The sequence below is a fragment of the Pteropus vampyrus genome, unplaced genomic scaffold (assembly GCF_000151845.1).
Source record: "Pteropus vampyrus isolate Shadow unplaced genomic scaffold, Pvam_2.0 Scaffold243, whole genome shotgun sequence".
Lineage (NCBI taxonomy): Eukaryota > Metazoa > Chordata > Mammalia > Chiroptera > Pteropodidae > Pteropus > Pteropus vampyrus.
The window spans coordinates 1,707,276-1,722,818 of NW_011889024.1; the positions used below are offsets into that span (position 1 = coordinate 1,707,276).

Consider the following 15,543-nt stretch of genomic DNA (forward strand, 5'->3'; position numbering starts at 1 on the left):
TCACAGGCTACAGAGTTTCAGTCTTCAGAATGGGTTTTCCTCGGCATTTTAGCAATAAACTAGTTGGCCTTTGTCTCTCTGATTAGTGCGTGCGCCAAGCACGCCACGGTTGCATCAGCTGCTTACGGGACCACTTCCCTCACCTCCTCTCTAGTTTCTGGTGCCTCAAAAATGCCCGCTTAAGCTTGGGGCAGGTGGACAGGGGTAGGGATGTTACTTGTGAGTGCATCATCTTTACAATATGTCTTAGCTGCCAGTAACTTGCTCCGTTACTTGAGCAAGTCCCATATCTTACAGGCTCCAGCCTTCCTAGATGTTCGTCCAGGTGTAATTTGACAGGGACACAACACATATTTTATCATAATAAAATCATCATAATGATGTTGTGTTTCAGGTTTGAGACTTTATTTAGTGACCTCTGTACCATTCCCAACAATGTCACTTGCTGTGTTACCAGCACAAATTACTTAATAATTCTTCAACTGTAAAATAAGAGGGTTACATCAGATGATCTATCAGGTTCTGTCCAGCTCTACGGTCCTGAGTACAAACTCCATGAGATTTAAATGAGATACTGCTCTGGGCATCAGGGTAGGTGGTTTATCTCAGCACAGCTGCAAAGCTTGAAGATGAAACAAAACGGACAGGAGGTGAATGCTTTAGGCAGAGTAGCAGGACAAACTAAAACACCCGCAGGCGTCGTCCACAGACCTCATCGTCTGAACTGTTGTAGCTCCCTGCAAACTCTTTGTCCAAGTATATTTTGGAGGTCGTCTGCTGCAGGAAATCAGAGATCCTCTGCACTAGAAAGTCTCTATCTTTCAAATTGGCAAATAGAAAGGTCATCCTGTTCCTGGTGCTGATAGATAAAGGACTGGGGAGTACACTGGAGCTGTCCGCCTTCTCTACAATCGTCACCTAAAAAGAAACATGAAACAGAGCATCACTTTGCAGGGACCACCCACAGCAGTCTCTGAGCAACACTGAAGAATAGTCACTGCACTTTTATGGTTTGTGGAAAGCACTCACATTTTATTGAGACAAAATTGAGATTCTTTGACTGTCCTAATCAAATAAAACAACTCGTAATGAATCGAAACAAAGCTCTTACCAGAAGTGAGAACTATCTCGCTGGTTTTTCTAAATCATCAGTTCTAAACTGGGAATGACTTTATGCCCCAGGAGACATCTGGCAACATCTGGAGGCATTCTGGGCTGTCACAGTGGAGGGTACCCCTAGTATTTAGTAGGTAGAAGCCAGGGGTGCTGCTAGACTCCCAACAATGCACGGGACAGCCTGCCCCCAGCAAAGTCCAGGCCAGGACGTCCACGGGGCCAAGGCTACGAATCCTCCCTGGGAAGGAATTCTTTGATTTTCATTAAAATTTCATGGAGCCATAAAAAAGAAGACTCCTAGCTGCTGTATCATCCACAAGAGAAAGAAAACACCCCTGATACTGGCTCCTTCGACCAAGTTTAACGTTGGCATGGTTTTCAAAGCACCAGCCATCCTTCAAACGTCTCGCTTGGACTCTGGGGCTTTGCATTTTCAGCTCCTACCACATCAACACTGTAAAGGCTTGATTCTGAACAGACATGATGTAAGCAGCTTAATTGCAATCCCATCTGCACTGGCGGGCTGTGTGTGTGTGTGTGTGTGTGTGTGTGTTGAAGTAAGCCGACCACATTGGGAGAAAAGTACAAAAGGGAGACATCTGTTTTTGCTCTGAACTGAAGACATATATTTGGTGGTTTGTAATAGGATTTTCATCAACTAGAAACCAGGAAAAATGCACTAGAACTTTTTTTTTTTCCACACATTAGGCAAGAAAACCTCAAGGCAAGCCCTAGATAAATGGCTGTTTATTTGCAGTGGCTCTGACTATATAATTAACGTTGCTTTTCCCTCCTCATTTCCATCTGCAAGCAATTTAGACAGGTCCAACTTTAACCTCCTCGGCAGCATCTTCGTGTGAAATACATTTCCTTCGAAGCAGAACTTTAAAAACTTTCTCTCCCTCAAGGCTAAGAAACCAACTGGAGTTGCCTAAAAAGTTCACGGCCACAAGTACAAAGGGGCCACGACTGGCATCCATAAGAAACAAACTGTACGGCCCAACTTCCACTCTCAGATGTAATAAATTCATATAGTTAGATATAGACTTTTTAAAGAATTCTCTGAGATACCTAAACTTACACTTAAGAGTTTTCTTTTCTTTTCTAAAGCAAAAAAAGAAAGAAAGAAAGAAAAGAAAGAAAGAAGAAAAAGAAAAAACCCACTAGAGAAACCGGAAAAATACCTTATCGCGAAAAGGATTTTTCCATGACACTTAAGAAATGTGTTAAGCAATGCTTATTTTTAAAAGATCCATAAAAGCTCCTTTTCTCCCAGCCAGTTTCTTTCTGATTCTTTTGGCCACCAGGTGTCAGGACTAAAGGACAGAGGCCAAAGGAATTAAAGGCTCAAATTCTGTACCTACAACTCAGATAAGCATATGGATCTTGATGGAATCAAAGTGAAAAGCCCTCTTTATCTGGCTGGAGCATGAACACAGAAACAACCCGAAAGCCCCCACAGAAAACATGTGAATGCTCACAAAATATTTTTCACTAACTAACAAGTTCTAGTAGATTTCTATCCCATAAGCTTTGTGCCCCAGGAAAGGGTCACGGCTACGTTTGAGCATTTTCCAGTTTAACGAGACACACTTCCATTGCCACCTTGGGTTATAAAATAGACTAGAATTGAATCAAATCTCGGAGTTTAATATGGAACATTTACAAGGTAATTTATGATTAAAAAAGGAGACTTTATCTGGAATCTCTAATGAGGAACCTGATCAGTTCACTTTATCCTCCTGCTTTTGCTGCCTCGGTAATTTTTTTTTCAAAATCTACAGCAACGTGATTCTGTGTGAACACTTAACATCTGTCAACTTAGTCTGCCTTAAGTCCACACATGGAATATGTGTTAATAATCTCCAGTCAATATTTCAGTTTATTTATTTTTAAAAAATCAAATAAAACAACAACCCCTCGTCTATTTAGAGCTAAACCGGCCATTCCAAATAAGATTTAAGGTTCGCATGGGGGCCCCTGCTGATCAATCAGCTTAACTCAGTTCTGAAAGGTGCCCACGTCCACAGAGAGAACACTTTGTACTCAAACAGATTCCAGAGAAAGGGTAGGGGCTTCTCCCGTTTCTCCTGTTCGCTTTTCTGTCATTATCGGTACCTAAAGGTAATAAAAGTTACATTAAGTCCTCTGCTTCTTCCATTAGTTGGGGTTAGAGCACTGCCATCAATATATCTCAGAGATTTGTCAGGTTAAGGGAAGGGCATGGCTGTCTCACTGAGCATTTCTTTAAAGCTGCATCCTCCAACCAAAACATGCTTTATTTCTAAACGCTACCCCAACTATTGTCCTTGCTCTGATTCACCCTGAAATAGGACTGCATTATCTCTGCATTACCTATTAGGAAAACTAGCAAACAGAAGATGGGCTAAGGATATCAGTTACAACTCTCTCAATCCCCTGGCTGTCACTATTGTATTGTAAATCGCACTCTAAGGTAAACAGAGCTAGCTGGACCCCAAACCTTGGCAGCTGGTGAACAGGAGAGCAGATGTCCTGAAGACAGTGCTACCAGCTCTTCTCTGCTCCTCACTTCCCTCTAGTTAAACAGAGTGATGACTTGCTCAGATTTGTAAATGGCACATGCACGGCACATTCTTAATCCCAGAATGGGTTTCCGTAGCTGTTCTAGGCAACTCTGCTTTTCTACATTCAGGTCGTACTTGACAAAGGAAATTAAGTTAGTAACAGTTTATGGCAAAGAAGGTAAATTTGCTAGAAAAGTTATGAAGTCTGTTTCGGAGCCAAATGTAAGTATGGTTGAATTACCCATCTCAGAATTCATTACCGACAAAATATCCTGGCCTCAAGAAAATATTATAATACCAGTTAGCTCATCCTGTAAGAACTAGATTTGTCAATTGCCTGGCATTTCGCATTCTTTTTGATCAGTTTCTATGAATTTATAATTTGTAATTTAAGGAAAATTATATATATGATTGAGAGAAAACTAAAAATAATGCAAAGTTCCAGCCGTATATAGCTAAATAAATTCTATACATCCACTTAACTGAGTAATATGTAGTCATTAAAAATTACATTGGCAAAGAATATTTAATGATATGGGGAAAAGTTTAATATATACTCGGTATTAAATAAAATAAGCAAAAAATAAAAATTCCCTATGTTTTATATTTAAATGTTATCGATGACATATACACAGCAAAGTATAGAAAAAACTTGGTAAATGGTACTATAGAAAGTTAACGGTGGTTGTCTTTGAATGATGGGACTAGGGGTGAATTTTGTTTTCTTTTAATTTTTTGTACTACAAATTTTCTGTGATAGCAATGCAGTTTTCTTTAAAAAAAACAACAACAAAAAACGAAGAAGAATATTTGCTTACATAAATGATTTTTTTTTTAAAAGAAAAGAGGCAGAAGGAAAACCTGAATGCTTTACTACAGAGAATCTTAACAGAGGGTCGACCTTCACAACCGAAGCTTCTAACCACTTCTAGAGAAGAACCAGGATAGGTTGAAAGTTCCCAGGACAGAAACGGCAGGACCACCAGCCCCTGGCGCCCTGACCTGGACTTCCTCCTCAACCCAAAGCTCATCACACGGCCTCCGCACAAGTACCATGGTGAAGACACGACAGAGCCCACCTCCACCCCAATCGCAAAAGGGATGTTCCTTAGTCTTTACTGTGCATGAGATCAGTCTGGGACTTTATTAAAATACAAATTCCAAAACTAGCAGAGAAGCAGACTCAGCAGATCTGGGGTGGGTTCAGGAACCAGCCACCGTGGCCAGCAGTCCGGGTGGTCTCAATGCAGGGAATCTGAGGACCAGATCTGAGAAACACTTGGCTTTCTGATTCAAAACCTGGAACGGCTCCTTTACACCCAGCTGCCCTCAGGCTCTGAGCCAGGTGTAATAATTACATTTTCTAGTTTCTGTATTTGATGTTTGACATCCTGGGGCCTAGCTGAGCCTGGTAGGATCACCCCTCAGGAGTTAGCCAACTCCTAGAGCTAGTAAAGGATTCTCTTGAGAACAAGCCTTTCATACGCAAATGAATGCATCCAAGAGCCCACGCCCCAACCTCCTTTATCTCTCTCTCACTCACAGGGCCACTAGTCACATGCCCTACTCGCCCCAGGGCCAGATACCAGATGCCTAGGGACAGCCTCTCTGCCATAGAGCCCCTTGAAACTACCCACACCAGCCAATACTAAGCCTGCTTGCCCTGCTCCCCCTGTTCCTTCCCTGGAGACTCTCACCAAAGGTTTCCCTTGCTCGGCTGCCTGCTGACCGACTCTGTTGCTTCCCCATGTGGCCCCCATGGGCCCTCCCACTATAAACTATCTTTACAATGGTGGTCATCTCCTGATCTGTTGGCATCACCATACCTGAATAATAATAAAATCTCCATCGTGAAACACTAGGCTGCCTCTGGAAGAACTCTCGTAGGTCCCGCAGTCACTTAGAACAATGACACGAAAGGGTGGCAGGAGCCACCAGAGATTATAAGCATTCATTCAGGGTTACGAGCCAGCCAACCGCTGGTAAAAATATTCCTGGTTCACCAAGAAAAGTATTACAAATGAAATTCTTAAAATACCTTTTTCCGTCTGCCGCTTACCTCCCGGAGTGGGATAATGAGGCTGCACAAGTTCTCCTCCTTGCTGGTAAAGCAGATGTAATTTGTAGACACAAACATTTGCCCCAAGATGTGCATTTTGTTAAACGGTGTCCAGAGAGTGCAGTCTGTGTGGCCGTCTAATTTTTCATCTTTAGGCAGCCGGAAAAGTGCCCGGTACCTCTCGCTCTTTGCCCTGGCATCAAGATCGCTGGAAGGCAATAATAATAACTCACCTCATGCAAAAGAAACGTTTCAATCCCTTCTAAACCATGCAGCAATGGATGTTCCCCGGCCCACCTTGTCCTCTCTCGATCTTGCCTGACTTATCCCTACTTTCTTGGCTTTCTACTGGGGCTAATGTCAACCTATGACCGAAAAGCGAAATAAGTTATTTTAATATAGTTAGATTCCTTGTATAGTAACTTTATAATCAATATCTGTAAATGTTCAAGAATCTTATGGAAACCAGGCCTGGACAAGAAATTCATCCTTTTTCTAAAGAAATATAATCATTTCTAAAGGGATTATTACATTTACACTTATCCAGAGCCACTTCTGGGGGCCTTGTCTTTTAAGAAAGACCTAATGAGGATAAAAACGAGCCTCATCGATCTGCTGGCTATCACTGCCCATCCTAAACAGACAACCAAATCATCTGAAACTCAGGAGCAACCCACCTCTTGGACAACTAGAATTTCCAACCTCAGCTGGGTCCTCTGTTGACTACAATCTTTCCCCTAACGACCTCCTTTTTCCTGTTCATCATATAGGCTGTTAAAATCTTTCCCCTCACGCTCTACCTGACCTTAGCTCCTTGAGGATCTGGTTTCTGGCTTCACAGAACAGAGAGAGGCTAAGAAGCGGGAGCTCCCTCCAAGTCCCTCTCTCTGCCTCCACAATGACCTCATCAGGTTCCAACCACCAGCTGCATGCCAGTGATTTCCAATCCTATATGTCACTGATTCAATCTCCAACTACCTCTCCTGCAGGCAACTCAGCTTGATGTGACCAAAACTGAGCTGTCACATCCCTGGACCTGCTCGCCCTCTCTCATTCCCCATCCAGTTTCGGGCACAATTCCGTGCATACGGTCACACGGTAGAGCATCGTTTCTCTCCCCCACTCTCTAGCTCTACTCCCACATCCAGACCTCAAGGCTTCTTGGCAGCCTCTCCTCTCCCAAGGCCCGGTCACCTTCCAGATGTGCGTTGGACTACCTTCCCTCTGTGCTCTTCCCCTGTGTTTCCCCCATCGTGTTATTCCCTGAAACAGTCACCCTACTGAACCAGCAGTAGTAACTTCTACTGCCTCTGAGACCCTAGCCGCGAGCACCTTCACTGAGAGGCCTTTCCTGCCCTCAGCCCCATCTCCCCATGTGGGTGCCCGAGGCGCTCTGCTCACAGGCTCGGAGTGGGCAGGCCGTGTGAGCCTCACTGACTGAGTTGGGAGTGCTGTGGGCAGACTTCACTTTTGTATCTATACCCAGAAGAGTGTTCTGAACCCTTGAAGTTGTCCAGAAAACGTTAACTTTCCATAAATAAATGGATGGGTTTCTTGTTTCCAAAGTCTGTAAGACTCCGCCTCGGTTACTTACCGCTTGAGAGCAGACACTTTTTTAGGAGATTTCTTTTTCAGTTTAGGCAAGGATCGATCTTGCTCAAACCCCTCATTGTCTAAGAGCTGCCTCATGGCTATGTTGGCGAGCTGCTCCATTAACTTGAAGGTCTCATTGATGTTGAGAAACACAGAGAAGAAATGTTCGCTGGACCGTGTGCTCACTTTGATGACGTCAGGCAGAAGCAGTGTGGCATTCTTCTCGAGCTGCGTGATGTCCACCCACCGGATCACCAGCTTGGCTGGGCACAGGGAACAAGGCTGGGTCAACACCTGGCTCCTTAAAACCCCTTCGAGACACTGAAGTCTCACACCTCCAGCCCCCGATCATGCTGAACTCCTTTGAGTCTACGTGACCGTATTTACCATTGTTTCGTTTGTTAGTTATGAGACAAATGCAGACCACACAGAGTCTGAGTTCATAACTATTATGAATTTAAGCCTGTATCTACCAAATTAGAACTCTGACAAATCTTTAGGACATAATGACCAAAATTTTTACAAATATTGAACTGAAAATAATCAAATTCACTAAAGACTTAAAAAAAGTAGTGTCGACCCGGTCATAAACACAGATGTATTCTTGATATTTTGGTGTGGTTTATGAGTTTGGGGCAAACCTCAGTAGACTTTCCAAAGCTACTCTCCGAAATTCTAGACAACTCACCTTCCCTTCCCATAAGAAAAGAATAAAAGCAAAGGTGGTTAATACTGAGGTACATCCAACCCTGACGGGGAACTTTGCCCTTCCAGTAGCTGCAAGAGTAATAGTTGACAAGCTTCTCTTCCTCGGGCATCCCAAACAGCCTGTGGAATTTCACAATGGCTTCCTTAAACTTCTCTGTGTCGTCATCTTCCTTCACATCATTGATTTTGTTATACTCTGCAATGATGCCCTAAGCAGGGATGAAACACAATGCACACAGCTGGTATTACTATGATGAGAGATGCTTTTTCTGTACGCTGTACATATTAGAAAGGAAAAAAAAAAAAAAAATTTTAAAGCCAAAAATTTTTTTTTTAAATTGAAGAATTGTTTTCAAAGGCAACCCCCAAAATCTAAGCCAAATACCAAGTAGCATTTGTGTATGAAAAAGTTTTCAAATGATGATATAGATTTTTATTACCTGCTTATTGGTGCTAATCATTTTATTAAACTCAACTAGAACAAAGCCCATCATTTTATTTTGCAAATGAGGACATGTAGAGATTTTACTAGTTCTACTGCTTTTCCTAGATTACCGTGATAGAGTGATAGAGTCATACCAAAAGTCAATGTCTGCCTTTCTTAAAAATCAACAAAAATTCTTCAAAAATGGACAAGGTTCAGGAAAGACCAGAATGCATGCCACTAACTGACACTTGATCATAAATCTACTGTCTTAGGGCCATGAATAACATCAGGGGACCTAGAGAAAAGGAACAAGCAACTACTTGAATGGAAAAGGGGGAATATGAGAGCAAAAATTATATCAGACACACAATTTTTGGTCAGTTGGACAAAAAAATGAAGTATTCTCGAAGCAAGTGATTGGCTTAATCTACTGTTTATCATTTTAATAGCTTGAGAGGCCATTTCATTGTTATCCAATTCCTTTGTAATTCCCTGAAAACTGGCTTCTACATAAATCTCTTGACAGAAAATGCTGCCTTGGATTCCACTTTTTACTCTGTAATCCCCAAATCTCTCTAGTCTCATCTTTATTTCCTCGGATCAGGTAGCACTGGAATAGCACGAGCTTTCGAACATGAAAATTTGGGGCTCAGATCCCAACGCTATCACTGCACAGCTGTGTGTAGCTGGGCAACCTCTCAGATTCTCCTTGACGTGACCGAACCCTCCGTATTCTGAGGACAGAAAATCGCAACGGCCTCACACCTAGAATTGCTGCCTTTTGGCCCTTCTGTTTTCAGTGCATCCTGAATACTCCCTACAAATTCAACTTCCTTAACACTAACTCTGACTAAAAAAAACTTACGAAAAGTCTAGACCAGGCACATTTTGGATCCACTAGAGTAGACTCTTACCTGAAGTCAGAGGAAGGATGATGTTAGAATAGAAGGGAGCGATGTATAACAAACCACATGATACCGAATGATATGTTTTGAGCAGAAAAACATTACGTTCAGACTATGCCATCTAAAGATCTACTAAATAGCACATTCTAGAATGCTCCTTTCAATTTTAAACAAATTTAAATATGAAAGGAATTATGAAGCTAGAGAACTGAGAAATATCACTTTGAAACACTTTGGGGCCTAATACACTTATAGCAGCAGACCAGACCTTCTAACTAGTTTTAACAGTAAGGATAATAGTGCCATAGGAGGCTCCACTTCCAAGCTTACCACATCTAAGAAAAGAGGGTCTAGAATGCAGAACCTCTTCTTAGTCTGCAGTAGTTTATTAGCCAGGTGAACTGAATGATGGAACAAAGGGATGGAATATCTCCCTCCTATATGTTCTACAGGTTCTACATGATATAAAATAGGTCACCTGGTGTTAGGCAACAGCTCCACTTAGGAAAATTACCAAGTGCACGAGGGACATTGACAGGCAATTCTCAAAAAGAAGAAAATGAACTTATCAAACATGAAAAAATGTTCAACCTCATAATCTGAGGCAGAAAATTAAAATAATTAGACACCAACTTTGACCTGTTCAATTTGAAAAACCATTTAAACAACTGTAACGCTGAAAGCAAGCAATGGCATAATCACAGAGGGATTCCAACATGTTGATGGAACCTACTAAGGTCCATTAAAAATGTTTAAACTACTTAATCCATTAACCAACATCTTCTAATCTATCCCAAAGGAAAAAAAGCAAAAACTATAGGAAAAGTTATACAAACAGAAGTGATCACTGTATTGCTGCTTGTGCCTGCCCCCCACTATTCTAGAAGCTAAGAAGACATCTAGAGAGAGGAATGGTAAGGCCAGTTATGGGATAAAAATAACAACTAAAAATTATACAATAATATAGTACATACTAGTCAAAGAAAAAAAGCCCAATACAAAATATATATACAGTAAGACTACTATTATACATAATATACATATAAGAAACACGTAAGAAATCTAGAAAGAAATACACAAAATACTATCTACAGTATTTGAATTACGGTTGCCTCTATAGTTAATTATTACCTTTATAATTTATAAAAGTTAATTAAGACCTCAAAACAAATTTGTTGGTTTTCTCAATTATTGAACAATCTGTGCACGCTTAAACGGTTCATTTGCATATGAATGGCATTCTTTCACACATAATTGCATTAATAGCAATTCCTCATAATTGGTTTCAGGGGAATTAAATCTGACATTTTTGGTGTAACGAAAATGATGAGAAGAATGGCTATTTGACATAATCGGTTCTTGTTTTATTTATTTATTCATTCATTCATTCATTCATTCATTCATTCATTTTTCTCCTGGCTATTGTCACCTCTAAGATTCAGTGTCTTCCTAGAGCTCTTTTATTTGAACCTGTTTCCCAAAGACGATAACAAGAAAAGACACCTGAGCATCTCAGTAGTGGCCCCTGGACAGAGAAGATGCTTTCGGTCTGTGCTTCCCCACGTTGATGGGCTATACGCCTTCGACCCAGCCCCCCCGCACATGATCAGATTAGGAGTCTTCAGACTCACTCCATGTACATTACTTCCCAGAAATTCAGATTGGTTTTATCAATAAAACAACTCTCAATTATTCTAGAATAACTTTTTCTTTGGTGGGGGGAGGGTCTGGAGGCTGCCATTTCCTCCCAGCTTCACGTGGATCCTTTGTAATGTCTCTCTCTCCCTCTCATTTTTATCCTCTTTACTACTCTTCTAATCTCTTTAACAAAGATGGAGAAGATACCTAAATCACCAGTCTTGAAGCAGTGATAAAATATTCATTCTGAGGGGTCAGGGGTGGAAGTAAAGATGAGCTTGATACTATTACATGTGCTTTTGTTCTTCTCGGCCCTCACTAATTTTTTGTGGTCCTTTGTGGTCCAGTTAAAATTCAGCTCTCTCCTTCAAAAGCATCAGATCTAGAGTACTTTTTATGCCTGGTTTTCTCTACAGCCGAGATGGCATCCGAGGTCCAGATTCTCATCTCTGAAGAGTGTAGGGCTGCTATTTACCAAGTGGCATCTTAGGAGCTTCACGTCAGTGATGCTTATTCCTAAGGACTGTTACTACAACAAAGACACAGGAGCACCTCTTTTTGCTGCATTCTTCAAACACCGAGCTGAGACGAAGAGGAAATATGCAAAGCAGTTCCTAAGATACCTAAGAAAACATGAGGGTAAAATCTGCCTTCCAGTGATTAAGAGGCCTGATCTAGGTCACTGAGGAAAGGGTGGACAAGCTCAAAAGTCTGCTCTGGGACTGGAGAGCAAGTTAACCAAACTCCTGCAAGACCCGACGACCTTGGCTTCTGAGAACAGTAAAAATGATCTCTCACACTTCACGGGCATGTCCCTGGATAAACAGAAGAGGAACACAGGCTGTCTGGAACACCAGCTTGCATATCATAAGAAATCAGAAAAGCAGGCCCAGGAGGAAGACACATTTAAAAAGCCTGCTGACTTGTCCAATAAAGAAACTTAACATCTGAAGGCAACATGGCAAGTCTTCCCATCGCAGTAGGTCACAAAGTCAGCTAAAGAATCTTAATCTTCTCCATTTGACAGAAGACAGCTCTCCTTATCTAGTGTCTTACTCCTCATTGTTGTGCATAAAAATAAATCTGTTTTTACATTACATTTATGTGTAAAGAGATTGCTACTGGAGCATAAGAAAGGGTTAATGCCATCGATGTTAGTTTGGAAAAAGCTTCTCCTTTGGTCCCAATAACACTCAGATAAGGAATTTTAACCAGTCCAAGTGGATACAGTAGAAATTAAGTAGTAAAACATTAGGTCTCATTAATGCTTTCTTTCCCTTCAACTTATTATATACAAAAAAAAAAAAAAAAAAAAAAAAAACAAAGCCGAAACCAAACCAAACAAAAAATGAGACTCTAAAGAACAATGAGATTCTATTTGTATTTTTTCCTTCTTTTTCTGAGTATGAAATTACTACATGCTCATGTAAAAGTTCAGTAAAGTAGAAAATATAAAATAAAATTGACCATTCTGTGGAATTTTAATAAGAAGCACGTTGTCAGATCACTTCCTAGAATGCCTCCTTAACCTATGTAAAGTAAGGCTTTCTTACTGTGACTCAAACTCCAGATATTATAATAGAAAAAAACTGCTAATTTTGACTAAATAAAAAATTTAAACTTTGCATGGCAAAAACTGTTACGAGCAAAGTCAAAAGACAAATGACAGAGAGAAAATATCTACAACATACATAACTGATAAAAGACCTTCATATAAAAAGAACTTTTAAAAGTTAAATAATAATGAGACCAAAAGTCCCACAGAAAAATAGGTAAAAGATAGGAGCACACAGTCTACAAACAGTGATAAAAACACGGCTCTTGAACGTATGAGAAGACATTCAGTTTCACTCAAAACACGAAAAACATGAACACATTTCTCCCCCACCAGAATGGCAAAAACTCACTAGCGTGATAAGCCACCTTGCTGGTGAAGATATGAGGAAACAGGCACTCCCAGACATAAGTGAGAATAAAAATCAGTACCGCTCCTGGGGACGGGGAATTCGGCAACATTTAACAAAATGGAACAGGTATTTGCCATTTGACCTGGCAATCCCACTTCTGCCAACTTATCTTAAAGATACATCCCCAATAGCACAAACATATATAGCCTTATTTATATTGCATAGGAGAGTGGCTGAATTATCTATGGAGTAGACGCACAGAATATGAACTTAAATAAATGCAACATGGGATCCTGGATTAAACCGTGGAATTAAAAAAAGGACATAAAATGGAAAAACTGGTAAAATTCAAATAAAGTCTGTAGTTTAGTTAACAACACCATGTCAATGTTAATTTCTTAGTACTGATAAATGCACCATGGTTACGTAAGATGTGAACATTCGGGGAAACTGAGTGTAGGGTCTGGGAATTTTCCGCTCTATCTTTGCAGTTCTTCTGCAAATCTAAAAATCATTCAAAAAAACAAAAACAGAACTATTTAAATTAAACTACAACAACAAACATGTGGATGATCTCTATGAACTCATATGGAGTCATTAAGTAAATGAACCCAGGAGTCATTAAGTAAAAAACGCAAATGCAAAGGAGCATATATACAGGAAGCCTCATGTGTAAGAACTAAAGTAAGAAAAAATACACATACCTTCCTATGTTTACGACTTTTCTGTAAGTTTTACCTTATTTCCAATTAAAAAGTTTAACAACAAAACCCCCAAAACATCCTCTACCTGTATTTTTCCTCTCACAAATGTGGTGATATCATTCTCATTTTCAAAGATGGAGAGCGTCTGCAGTAGGTTCTGCTCAAGCCATTCCCAGTGTTCGGTGATTTCTTTTCTGGAACCACCTGGACGAATGTAAAGATGTAATAATTGTCAGCATTTAAAAGCTACCTAAAAAAACAGGCCCATGTCATCAATATTTAATGCCACTAAAGGAGACTCTTGTCCCAACAGCTCTACCTTTAAATGCTCTCTCTCCTCCAGAGGAGACACACACAAGACATTTAAGGAGGTGGAAACCCAAGAATGAGGGCAGTATGTCCTCACTTAAGTCGTCGATAGGTTCTTTGACTTTAAGCTGAATGCTGTATACCAGTTTTACCATAGGCTAATTGATACAAGCAAGAGTTAGGCTCCTATAGCATTCCATCAACGTCATAATGAAAATGGAACAATGTTTTTCGAGGATCTGCTGTACTGTGTTATAGTTGAGTCTGATGAGGTGAGTCCAGAAACTTTTAGGATACTTCGGGATTAGAAGGCAGCAACATTTCTCCCATTCACTTTCCTGGGTTGGGAGTTTAGCTCCGCCCTCTTTTTTCCCTCCTAGAGTCTGCACCTCACAGGGTAACATAGATCCTGTTAGGATAGTAGGTTACAGCTGTTAAGCTGCAAGGCTTGTGAGAGCTTTGGAATGCCACTGGAGAGCTGATGTAACCGCTCCTATCATGGGCAAAAAATGATCCCCACTCACTTCAATAATGAATGAGATGTGAAAATGGACCGTCGCTAGGGAATAGCAGCCTGGCTTTCATGAGCACAGCTGCCTTGAGAAGTAATGGGATGAAGTCATCCTCACAGCCGTGGACCAAATCACTGCACTCGGGCCGGTTATAAAGAAGCTTAAGTCAACTCGCCTGGCAATCTCCAAAGTGAAACAACCCCAGCCTCGCAGCATCTGTAATCGGGTCTGCTCTCTGCTCACAACTGCGTGGGCGTATAACCGGGACGCCGTCAGATGAGGTTGGACAGACACTGGAATAAATTCCCTTCCCTTTTTGTCTTGCTCTAGGAATGTTAACGATCTTGCGGAAAAACAGTGTCTTATAAATCATCCACATATCACAGATATAAATTACATAGAGGTCATATGTCATATCGTAGATCTAAATTGTATGCACTACTCATTCCAGAATTAAAGAATGATTTAGTGATTCCACTGATGCACCTTTCAGTCCTCTTCACAGATTTCCACGGGATCTTTTCATTGATTTCTTTAAAACGTCTTCTCTCTGTTCTCTGTCACCAGTGATTCAATACATCTCAGAATCTCACTCTGACTCCTGACAAAGCTGGGAGACACGAATGTGTCTACAGTGATACTCGGAACAGTGGGAGCAGGACTAAAATCTCTTAGAGAATAGAGGGTAGACGTGAGGGGCTTCAGACCCACTGTGTGAGGAGAGGTGACATCAAACCAAACCCGAGTTCATTTTCTTTTCCTTGAAGCTAAATACCAAAACTGCCTACATGGAACATTTGTGTGGAAGATGAAAAGCATATTTCTGCGTGCAGAGGCAGCCCCGTGGAAACACTAGAGAATAGACTGTCTGCAGTGCCTTCAGCTTGGCACACGCTGCCTTCAGCTTTCCTTATGAACATATTCACGTAAGGACAAACCCCCCCCCCACACACACACACAGCGGGGTGGAAATGGCACACGCACGCGTGCGTTCACACATCAAACATGTACCCGTACTTCCCACTTTCACGGTATTATGTGAAGGTCGACATGGCTGATCTCCATCACCAAGAAGCCATCTGAGCACTGTTCTACTGAAGTTCAGGTGTACTATCCACA

The 15,543-nt window shown here is 41.1% G+C and overlaps 1 protein-coding gene across 1 annotated transcript in view; it reads right to left on the minus strand.

The window, feature by feature from the left end:
* The window catches only part of TBC1D9 (TBC1 domain family member 9), a 140,019-nt gene that overhangs the window by 35,760 nt on the left and 88,716 nt on the right, over window positions 1-15,543 (minus strand). The window contains exons 3-7 of the mRNA XM_011374314.2: window positions 13,689-13,807; window positions 8,003-8,231; window positions 7,316-7,577; window positions 5,722-5,929; window positions 712-918 (exon numbers count right to left, since the gene is read on the minus strand). Of these exons, the coding sequence (XP_011372616.1) occupies window positions 712-918; window positions 5,722-5,929; window positions 7,316-7,577; window positions 8,003-8,231; window positions 13,689-13,807 (1,025 nt within the window). The remainder of the gene's footprint in view (window positions 1-711; window positions 919-5,721; window positions 5,930-7,315; window positions 7,578-8,002; window positions 8,232-13,688; window positions 13,808-15,543) is intronic.